The sequence below is a fragment of the Caretta caretta genome, chromosome 7, assembly GCF_965140235.1.
Source record: "Caretta caretta isolate rCarCar2 chromosome 7, rCarCar1.hap1, whole genome shotgun sequence".
NCBI classification, from domain to species: domain Eukaryota; kingdom Metazoa; phylum Chordata; order Testudines; family Cheloniidae; genus Caretta; species Caretta caretta.
Window position 1 is genome coordinate 72,453,948 of NC_134212.1, and position 12,067 is coordinate 72,466,014.

The window sequence follows — 12,067 nt, forward strand, 5'->3', positions numbered from 1 at the left end:
CAAACTACCACTCCGGTGCTGTGCCCACGAGCTGCCGGTTCTACAAAGAGCTGGACACAATACTCGGTGGCGATCACCTCCACTGCAAAGGCCCCTGTGGCTATGTCATTGGCTCACGTGCCAGTCGAGAGTAGACCAAGCCAGGAGGAGGAAATCATGGACAAATAGAGGGAGCGGGACCCAGAGGCAGAGGATGACTCGGAGGTCAGAGATGCATGCCCAGGAGCTCTTTTCTACGTTGGAGGAGCCTAGCCAATCACAGCAGTCGGATCTTGGTGAAGTGCAAACAGGAGAGGAGGTCTTGTGGCTCATGTGTGCTTGCCTGGGGTCAGCCAGTTAGTGACAGGTGTGAGAGTACTGGCTGTGTTTTAAAGCACTGAATTAGTGTTGTCTGTGTTGCAAACAATATCGCTTCTGTAAAATGTTGCATTTAAACTTCACAGAGATGACCTTGGGAGGCCAGCCTCCCTTATTGGCAGCAGAACGGCTGCGCAGAATTAGAAACTGGCCACGAAGAGCTAAGGAGGACTTTCTCCATGAGGTTATGATGCACTCTGCTGCTGAGAAACAGGAATTGAAGGAAAGGCGGGACAGCAAGAGGAGGGAACGAAAGGAGAACGCGGCACACCAGAAAGAAGTGGAGCGGTTCTTAAATGTTATGGAGCGCCAAGTTGACACGCTCAAGGCAACACTGGCTCTTCAAACCAAGCAGCTCCACACCCACCCTCCCCTGCAGCTGCTGTCACAAAACTCTTTCCCATGTGCCCCACACACACTGCCAACCCACTGTTATCAACCTCCTGGCTCCACTCTCTACCCACAGCATTCCACTCCTCCCTCCTCGCAGTCCAGCAGTGTGGACTCCTATTACCCATTGCACTCAACACCCATCCCTCTGCAGTTTGGCCCTGCTGACGTACAGCACCCGCTGCATTGTACTCCAAAGGAGAAGGTTGGGTATGACTCCTGGACATACACAATTCTGTAGCTGTCCTGGGACCACTCGTCCTCTGGAGACTCTCTCTTTCCCCATTCTCCTCCCTGCTGATGTATTTTTGTTGTTTGACTCTCTCCTCCAGTTGTCGTCTTTTAATAAAAGAATTGTGTTGGTTTGAAAACAATCTTTATTCTATTAAGTGAAAGCAAAAAAAGCACTGCAAAGCAACATACAATTATGTTAAGGTCCCTTCTTGCATCACGTGCACCAATCACCTCCTAGCATTAAAAGCACTAAAATCCCAAGTATAGCAACAAATATTAGTGGCTTTCAGCCCCAAATTACAACTGATCCTTATGGCCCCACACTGTGCCCCTCTAATAGCCCTGGTCTCTGGCTGTTCAAATTCAGCCTCCAGGCACTGAGCCTCTGCAGTCCAGCCCTGAGTGAAGCTTTCACCCTTCCCTTCACAAATATTATGGAGAATACAGCACGCGGCTATAAGCATAGAAATATCATCATCGGCCATGTCCAGCTTGCCATACAGGCATCACCAGCAGGCTTTTGAACAGCCAAATGCATACTCAACAGTCATTCTGCACTTGCTCAGCCTGTTGAACTGCTCCTTGCTGCTGTCAAGTTGCCCCGTGTACGGCTTCATAAGCCACGGCATTAAGGGATAGGCGGGCTCTCCCAGGATCACATTGGACATTTCAACTTCCCCTACGGAGATCTTCTGGTATGGGAAGAAAGTCCCTGCTTGCAGCTTCTTGAACAGACCAGTGTTCCGAAAGATGCACGCATCATGCTCCTTTCCGGACCAGCCTGCGTTAATGTCCGTGAAACGATCCATAAGTGCCTGGAGAACCATTGAGAAATGCCCCTTGCGATTAATGTACTTGATCGCTAGGTGGTCTCGTACCAGAATTGGAATGTGCATGCCATCTATCGCCCCTCCGCAGTTAGGGAAGCCCATTTGTGCAAAGCCATCCACAGTCTCACACACGTTGCCCAGAGTCACGGTCTTTTGGAGCAGGATGCAATTAATGGCCCTGCACACTTCCATCAGCATGAGTCCAACGGTCGACTTTCCCAGTCCCAACTGGTTAAGCGACCGACCGGTAGCAGGCTGAAGTAGTCAGCTTCCACAATGCAATCGCCACGTGCTTCTCCAATGACAGAGCAGCTCTCATTCTCATGTCCTTGCATCGCACGACTTGAACAAGCTCATCACACTGTCCCAGGAATGTGGCTTTCCTCACGCGAAAATTCTGCAGCCATTGCTCGTCAACCCAGACATTCATCACGATGTGATCCCACCACTCAGTGCTTGTTTCCCGAGTCCAAAAGCAGTGTTCCTCCGTGGTCAGCACCTCCATGAATGCCACAAGCAATCTCGTGTCGTAGCTACTATGCGTGGTGAGATAAATGTCGCACTCCTCTTGACTTTGTAGTTTAAGGAATAACTCCAATGCCACTCGTGACGTGTTGGTCAGAGTGAGCAGCATACTGGTCAGCAGTTCACGATCCATTCCTGCAGCCGGAAAGAGACAGGGCGCGCAGTACACAAATTGTTGAAAGATGGCGCCAAATGTGGACGGAAGCACAGGGTTTGCTTGGATGCGAAGCAATGCATCATGGGGTATTGGACCCAGAATGCCCCGCAACCCTCTCTGCCTTCCCACAAGTCTTAGCGGCAAAAGAGAAAGAGGTGCTCTGTGGGACAGCTGCCTAGACTGCACCGCTCCAAATAGCGCTGCAAGTGCCGCAAGTATGAACACGCTATTGCACAAGCAGCTGTCCGTGTGAACACACAACAGCGGTTTTCCTTCTGAGCTCTCTGAGCAGCGCTGTAACTGCTGACGCTGTAACTTTGCCAGCGTAGATGTGCCTTAAGACAGAAAAGTTTGCTTACATTTCTGGGAGATAATGCTGCCCACTTCTTATTTACAATGTCACCTGAAAGTGAGAACAGGCATGCGCATGGCACTTTTATAGCTGGCATTGCAAGGCATTTACATGCCAGTTATGCTAAACATCGTATGCCCCTTCATGTGTCGGCCACCATTCCAGAGGACATGTTTCCATGCTGATGACGCTCGTTAAAAAAACAATGCGTTAATTAAATTTGTGACTGAACTCCTTGCGGAAGGATAGTAAGTCTCCTGCTCTGTTTTACCCGCATTCTGCCATATATTTCACATTATATTAGTCTTGGATGATGACCCAGCACATGTTTGTTTTAAGAACACTGTCATTGCAGATTTGACAAAACACAAAGGTACCAACGTGAGATTTCTAAAGATAGCTGCAGCACTTGACCTAGGCTTAAGAATCTGAAGTGACTTCCAAAATCTGAGAGACACAAAGTGTGGAGCATGCTTTCAGAAGTCTTAAAAGAGCAACACACTGATGCGGAAACTACAAAACCCGAACCACCAAAAAAGAAAAATCAGTCTTCTGCTGGTGGCTTCTGACTCACATAATAAATGTGAATGTGTGTTGGTCCGCACTGCTTTGGAGAGCGGAACCCCACATTAGCATAGACGCATGTCCTTTAGAATGGTGGCTGAAGGGGCATATGAATCTGTAACACAACAGGCACATAAATATCTTGTGCTGCAGGCTACAACAGTGCCATGTGAACACCTGTTCTCACTTTCAGGTGACATTGTAAACAAGAAGTGGGCAGCATGGTCTCCTGCAAATGTAAACTAACTTGTTTGTCTCAGTGACTGACTGAACAAGAAGTAGGACTGAGTGGACTTGTAGACTCTATAAAGTTTTACATTGTTTTATTTTTGAAAGCAGTTATTTTTTGTACATAATTCTACATTTGTGAGTTCAACTTTCATGACAAAGAGATTGTATTACAGTACTTGTATGAGATGAATTGAAAACTACTATTTCTTTTGTTTTTATAGCAAATATATGTAATCAAAAATAAACAAAGTGAGCACTGTACTCTTTGTGTTCTGTGTTGTAATTGAAATCAACATATTTGAAAATGTAAAAAACATCCAAAAATATTTAAATAAATGGTATTCTATGGTTGTTTAAACAGTGTGATTAACCATGATTATTTTTTTTAATCGCTTGACAGCCTATTGTATATATATTTTTGCTAATGGGTGACTAACTATATAAACCACATACTTGCCAAACTACATAACTATAGTTCTGACCAACACTAGCACAGTATGGGAGAGAGTGGACACCACAGGGGTTCTGTCATGCTGCCATAGGCAGTAAGAAGGAATTGAAGGATGGCTGAGCCTGCTCTGCCTTTTATGTCCTTGGGGAGAGCAACTAAAATCATGTCAAGTACTCCCCCAATCTACATTTCCATTCTCCTGGCCTCTCTCCCTCCACCAAATCCCAAATCACAGCCTCCTCTGTTTGTCAGTTTTCCCTATAATTATCAGTGCCTTCTTCCACAATGTCCTAAATACACAAACACCCTGCACCACCACAGCCAGCAAGCTCTCCACAGTCAAACCCCACTTTACTTCTTACCTCTGCTGTAACAGCTATAAGAAATTAGCCAGTTACTGATGGTTAATTTGGTGGTGGGGGTGTGCGAGGATAGCTGACATGTCTTTAGTTACAAAAATACATATATACATAAAAGTTGTATATACTGAGTTGTATCCATTCCCCTCCCCTCCCCCTTGGTATGTAACTTGTCTTTGATTTAAACTCTTCAGGGAAAGGACTGTCTCCTCATACAAGTTTAACAGCACCTAGCACAATGGAGCCCCAGATCTAAACAAGTCCTCTGGGCACTACCTCAATATAAAGGTTAAACAACAATTACTATTATTAAACATTAATAAAAACAAGTATTCATTTGCTGCTAATTTTATATCCTTCCATCCTATGGAAGTTATCTTTAAGTATATAAAACATACAGACACCTGATTGATACACACACACAGCACACAAAATGCATATGTAATCAGTTACTGTAAGCCTATAATTCCTTCCAGAGTATCATAATCCATAAGAGAACCCCTAGTTGTATTTGCATGCAGTTTTTCATCCACTGGTATTTGGCAGCAGCCAACTTGGTACTCACCTAAAAGTGCCCCTTTCCACATCCTGCCCACTCAGTCGAACATGGATCCCTTCTTTTAGCAAAGATCCAAAAGCCATGTATTCTCCCAAGGCCCAGTCAACCACTCTGTTCTTGGTCATTTCCAATCGGCCTTTCAAGATCCGAGAAAGCCCTATATGGGGTAACAGTTGGGAATTAAAGAGGCTAGTTCATAAATGTTTCACATGCATATTAAATTCACATCTCTCAGAAAGCAGAGGCTGAGCCAGGGAAGAGTATCAAGTTTGAATGGTTACTCCCACAGTTATATGCTGACCCACTGTACTTGGCAAATCCAAACCAGCAGCAGCACAAGTTAAAAAAAACAACAAACACACACAGATCCTAGTATATCCAAGAACACACAACCATGCTTAAGATACAGATCAAGAAGAGAGGGCTAGAAATAGCTAGACAATATCTGACAGAACCAACAGTTGATTAATATTAAACTACAACAGTTATTTATATCACGGTTTAGTGATTGGAAATAAGGTGAGATACAGAGTTTACCAGGAAGATCATTGTGCAGCAATACAAAAGGATTTTTTAAATAGATTTGGTTCTATTTTGTAGAAGATTGAAATTAGCAGACAGGGGTTGGTTCAGTTTTTGTATTTTACACTACTAGACCTGGCTCAATATGGACTTTTGTTTAATTTGAAATAGATATGGATTTTCAGTTAGCATATGGTTTATGCACCAGCTGTTTTCCACAGGGAAGATCTTGTAATTTCTTCATTCTTTACAATTGCACAGAAATTTTAAGTAAGTAAGTAAATAAATAAATAAATAAATAAAGCACAAGGTGCACCCTCACTGACTTTCACAGAGAACAAAACTGAAAACTCCTTATGTCAGTGTAAATCAAATTGTGAGAATACAAGCCTCGCAAACTGCGTGTCATATTTTACTCTGTTCTCTATTTCTGCCTCCATATTGATACCGTTACTAAACCCTGCCATTTGCCCCCTTTGCAACACCTCCAAAATCCTTCTCTCTGCTTCTCCCCATTCCTACCGCAAAAACCCTTGCCCTTGATACATCTAATTTCAATCACCACAACCTTCTCACCTTCAGCCCCTTGATTCTTTCCTCTTTAGCCTGCTTTGAATCTGTCCAAAACATCCATCTACACTTTCCATTTACCCAACCTTTTCCAGCCCCATTTCACATTCCTTCACTAGCTTCTCAACACTCATCCTGATCTTCTAAGTTATGTACATTTAGCTTCTGCTTCCACTCTGTTCTGACCCTTGTCCATGCCCAGGTTACCTAACTAACTACTCCCTTCACCACGTCCTCGTCTCCAAGTTGTCCTCCAGGAAGCCCCATTCACCTGAAACCCCCTTTACACACTCAGTCAAGCAGTTTGCAACTCTCTCTTCCTTCAAATCATACTTTTCCAAAATGCCAATAACCTCCCTAACAAACAATGTTCCCTTCTCCAGATAATCAGGTGCTCTATTTCACCACTCAAATACATACCTTTCTAACTTTCCAACCCATGTCTCTAATTAGTACACTGATTGTTTTTTTACACAGTCATCTCTTTGCAGAGGGTTCTTGTCTTGAGACCGCTCTGTAAAGCACAATATTGATGCAGTACAAACAAATATAACATGCCTTCTCACCAAGTGACCCAAATTGTACTGATGTGGATTTTACAAGAAATCTGAATGTTAAACATAGCAAAGGATTATTGAAAATGTATTTGAGGACTGACTGCTACAGTGTACTATCAGAATCTTCCTCCTGATGGGTAACTGTAGTTCGACTTAGACAAATTATTTATGCTAATTAAATGCCACTTGAACACAAACACTGAAGATGTTTAATTGAAAGCACTGCCATAACGTCGTTTTAGGAATTTTAATCGCATAAAACACTCCTAACCAATAAACTCAAGATTCAGTCACCAAAAATTACTTCAAATCTTAAACAGCTCATCTGGTGGTTTACGATTAGTACACTATAATGGGGCACTTGGGGGAGGTTCATTCCTCAACCTGGATCCCCAGTTGGAGATTTGCACAGTAAAGTTCTATCAATATGTGCAAGGCAGAATACAGACTGGCCATTGACTACAGACAATCTAAGCAGTGGCTTTTGCTCTGGACAAAAAGCACTAACACATCTTCACGGAGCACCTCCCATTCCAACTCCCCAATCCCTTTCCTTCTCCATCTATTCTGGTGGCCTTTTGAACCACCTGAAAGAGTTCTGCAGACCAGAGTTAGAGTACTACTGCCTAAGGCTACATCCAGACTAAAAGCTCAGTATATGAGCAGGGGAAGTAACACTCATAGTATACACAAAAAGAAAAGGAGTACTTGTGGCACCTTAGAGACTAACACATTTATTTGAGCATAAGCTTTCGTGAGCTACAGCTCACTTCACCGGATGCACTGGTCTGAATGCATCCGATGAAGTGAACTGTAGCTCACGAAAGCTTATGCTCAAATAAATTGGTTAGTCTCTAAGGTGCCACAAGTACTCCTTTTCTTTTTCCGAATACAGATTAACATGGCTGCTACTCGGAAACCTGTCACAGTATACAGATAGTCTTAGAGGAATGCCACTCCACAGAGAAATAGAAAGCGGTGTTTAATTAGAATGTGTACAATCCACACCTAAAATTATTCTTCCAGTAATATTAAAACTAATCAAAGTGTCACAGCAATCCAGTACCTCTTGCACAAATGCACACCAGATTTTTAAAGTTAATACAGTAATTGGTTCAATAAACATGCTAACATAATTAAGGATCCCCTTACCACTGCTTGCTATGTTTAATACTCTTGAAGGAAAAGTACACACAGAAGGTCCTATTGCAGCTGCTGACATTGAGAGGTTTCCGGATGTATATTGACATTTAATTTTTTGAAGAGTGGTTACAGAGGGGAAGAAGATTCTCTAGGGAGGATCCTATGCTGAAGAACAGCCCTCACACCCAGGTGACCGTCCTTCACCTGATATGGACAAGGTGAGTGGGGGTTATTGTGTCAGGTGGTTCCATTCTTCCCCACAGGCTGAGCATACTGCCTCTCTAGTGCCTTCAGATTCCACCAGCGCAGGGAGAAAGAAATTATGCTCAGACCTTGGCATGCTAGTGCAGACCACTTCCCACTTAGCTAACTTTTAATTTTTAATTGTTTAAACATTAAACATGATTAAAAGTTAATCATTTAATGTTTAACTTTTAATCATGGTAGCGTTACTAGTTCAGAATTAAGCCCCTTGATGCTAAGGGTTAAGTTTTTTTTTTTTCAGAAAGCACTTGACTCTCAGTAGCAAGACTTAATGTAGTCACTGGACTACATGTGTCATGTCTGCCGACAAGCTGAAAGAAAGTTTGACCAAACTTCCTCACACCAAGCACAGTACAAAGATATGCCATGTGGTTTTACTAGAAAATGATTTCTTGAAACAAACAGTATTGTTTGACTAGAATATAGAATATCAAGGTTGGAAGGCACTTCAGGAGGTCATCTAGTCCAACCCCCTGCTCAAACGAGGACTAATCCCCAACTAAATTACCCCAGCCAGGGCTTTGTCAAGCCTGACCTTAAAAACCTCTAAGGAAGGAGATTCCACCATCTCCCAAGGAAACCCATTTCAGTGCTTTCCCACCCTCCTAGTGAAAAAGTTTTTCCTAATATACAACCTAAACCTCCCTCGCCGCAACTTGAGACCATTACTCCTTGTTCTGTCATCTGCTACCACTGAGAACAGTCTAGATCCATCCTCTTTGGAACCCCCTTTCAGGTAGTTGAAAGCAGCTATCAAATCCCCCCTCATTCTTCTCTTCAGCTGAATAAACAATCCCAGTTCCCTCAGCCTCTCCTCATAAGTCATGTGCTCCAGCCCCCTAATCATTTTTGTTGCCCTCCGCTGGACTCTTTCCAATTTTTCCACATCTTTCTTGTAGTGTGGGGCCCAAAACTGGACACAGTACTCCAGATGAGGCCTCACCAATGTTGAATAGAGGGGAATGATCACGTCCCTCGATCTGCTGGCAATGCCCCTACTTATACAGCCCAAAATGTCATTAGCCTTCTTGGCAACAAGGACACACTGTTGACTCATATCCAGCTTCTCATCCACTGTAACCCCTAGGTCCCTTTCTGCAGAACTGCTGCCCAGCCACTCAGTCCCTAGTCTATAGCGGTGCATGTGCTATATTCTTCAGTCCTAACTGCAGGACTCTACACTTGTCCTTGTTGAACTTCATCAGATTTCTTTTGGCCCAATCCTCTAATTTGTCTAGGTCCCTCTGTATCCTATCCCTACCCACCAGCATATCTACCTCTCCTCCCAGTTTAGTGTCATCTGCAAACTTGCTGAGGGTGCAATCCACACCATCCTCCAGATCATTAATTAAGATATTGAACAAAACCACTAAAAGACTAAGCTGAGTCCTTGTATGGAGAGGAAATTATTTATCCCACAAGGAAAGCATCATAAGGAGTGGTCTCCACAATCATAACTGCCTTTAGTATTTTAAAAACATGCTCAGACCTAGAACTCCCATTTCAGGAAGCAAGTTAGATTTGTACTTGTAGTACAGACATCTTTTCATACTATGTATTAAAGAATACAAGCATGTGTCCATCTGCACAAGTGAAGACATACATGCCATGAATTGCACATCCGAAAAAGAACAGATGCCTTGATTAGTCTGGGTAGTTACAGTCTTACCTTCTTTGTAACATGCCAGCTGCATGTTACAAAGATGTTCTCACTTCCCTCCACATTATAAGACCACAGAGAAAAGGAATTTACTTTAATAAGGTTAGGAGAGAGGTGCTATGATAAAAGAATATTAAATTCTTGATGGAGAATAGTTCAGTAGTATGTTCACTGTCACCTTCCCACCTGTCAGTAAGGTGGCATATGTGAATTGTGAAGGCAGATCACCAGCTCTTTCCTCCCCTTTACCAAAGTACCTCAGAAGAGCAACTACCCTGCGACTGATGTGTAGAAACAAACAAAGAAAGGACAAAGAAAGCAATGTCTGATATAGCAGAGAATCCAGCTGACCTCCATGTATTTTGAAACCCTCGAGGGGCACAGAGCTAGCTCCATTGCCAATGTGGTTCAGCATGTCTTCTGGGATGCCTGTTGGAGGACAAGTCATGCTCTTTGGTTCTCCATCCAAATTAAAAAACCCTGGAAGGAGAAATTTTATAAGGCATTCTGGATGAATAGAGGCTTCTAATTATTAAGAGAACAGTTACTCTATCTGCAATAAAAATAAAAACATAAGAATTTTACTGTTAAAAGAAACACTCTTAAAATGTCCTTCTGTTTTCAACAGCCAAGAGCCATTTCCACACCTTTTAAATTAGGGAACAGATTATTTCCAGGCCCTATACGGAACAATTCTTGACCTCACACACACAAGATGCCTCTTTCATTTGCTGTTTTACTTTCTCTGATTGAGAGTGAAATTCAAAACATGTGCAGAGAGCTAGCCAGCACAAGACACATGCACCATTTCAGACCTGCTTAAGGCCTGAAAATAGAGGTCCACAGAGGTGGAATTTCTCTCTGAAGCAATAAAGGCAGGTAACATTACAGATAAATCACTTCTCTGTTAATAGGAGACTGAAAAAAATCGGTTTTCCAAGTGATAAAGTCTTGCTTTTGCCACATCCATTGCTAAAGCTGTACTGACAATTGCACCTCTGCCAAACAGTTTTGGCATCCTTTCGTTCTGCTAGCATATACAAACCAAGAACAAAATCCTTCACTTCAGAAGGATGTGGTGCCTAACAAAGGGTTCAATAAAGGTGGCAGGATTTTGGTTCAAAAGGAAAGCACAAATGGCACCAACCAGTCTCACTGGCATTAGGGTATTTGAAGGATACTTACCAGGCCAAGGTGAATCAAGCCAGTGCTTAATGTGTAGAATTTTCTTATCTTTAGACCTAGTATAAGCTTCTTCACAGATTTTATCATACTTTGCAATTTCTTCCTATAGAACAACAAGTTTCCATATAAAAGGAGTTAGAGATTAAAAAAAACCCAAAATTGACATACTGCTTACAGAAAGTGCATACCATTCCAAAGCGATAAAAACATCCACATTACAGCATACAAAATTCCAGTTTTTTATCTCAGTTACGCCAGGGTAAACCCAGAGTAATTCCACTAATCTCAGTGGAGCTACTGGAGTTTTGCTCAGCTCAAAACCTCTTAAAACACATTTGTCCGTTTCTTAAAACAAAACCACCCTGCTGTTTGGTTCTTTGGGCAGATTCTGCTGATGAAAGATCCAACACTAGAATAGCAAGTGGTATTCCACGTCAGCATCAGAACAAAACACGTAATTTGTTGCCATACATATGAAGATTAAGGTTATCCAACTGGCTTTCAGCGTCACTACAGTGATCAGGAAGGAATTCCCCACGCACCCTATGTAGCTTAGCTGTATAACTGTCTAGGTGCATTATTTGGGTACTGTGGGCAGAATGGCTCAGAGCCACAAAGGTATTTCGGCTCCTAACCTCCATTAATTTCAGTGGAAGTTAAAAGCCTAAACACCTTTGTGGATCTGGGCCATCTCATTAACTATTAGGCACGGTTCTTGCCTGAAGCAGGATACCAGACTTAGTGATCTTTGGTTCAATCTAGAATCCTATGTTCCTAAAAAGTTGGAACAGTCTCCCCTTGCAATGCCTTGTTTTACAGTGCTGCTACTGCTACGTCCACTTTCACAAGTATAGAAGTACAATATAAAGAGTTAGCCAGTTTAATATGAATAACCAATATAGTAAAATCTGCAGATTTAATTTTTATGTGGTAGTTCAGACTTATCTCTTTGAACTCTGAGCACAACAGGTTCAATACAACTGAGGCACAAAACTAATCAGTTTGTTATCCTATTCTGAGTAAACATCAGCATATTGCCTACAATTGTCAATTACATAAGATGCTCCAACAAGAAGCTCCCATGATTAGAGATGCTGTAGATATAATCACGAATATTCAGACACCTCTGAATTGGTGTTCCCACAGATCCAAGGCAG

The 12,067-nt window shown here is 42.6% G+C and overlaps 1 protein-coding gene across 2 annotated transcripts in view; it reads right to left on the reverse strand.

Annotated features, from left to right (window-relative positions):
- The window catches only part of OGDHL (oxoglutarate dehydrogenase L), a 109,040-nt gene that overhangs the window by 42,124 nt on the left and 54,849 nt on the right, over positions 1-12,067 (reverse strand). For both annotated transcript variants that reach the window (XM_048858031.2, XM_048858030.2), the window contains exons 13-15: positions 10,911-11,013; positions 10,077-10,205; positions 5,016-5,166 (exon numbers count right to left, since the gene is read on the reverse strand). In XM_048858031.2, the coding sequence (XP_048713988.1) occupies positions 5,016-5,166; positions 10,077-10,205; positions 10,911-11,013 (383 nt within the window). The remainder of the gene's footprint in view (positions 1-5,015; positions 5,167-10,076; positions 10,206-10,910; positions 11,014-12,067) is intronic.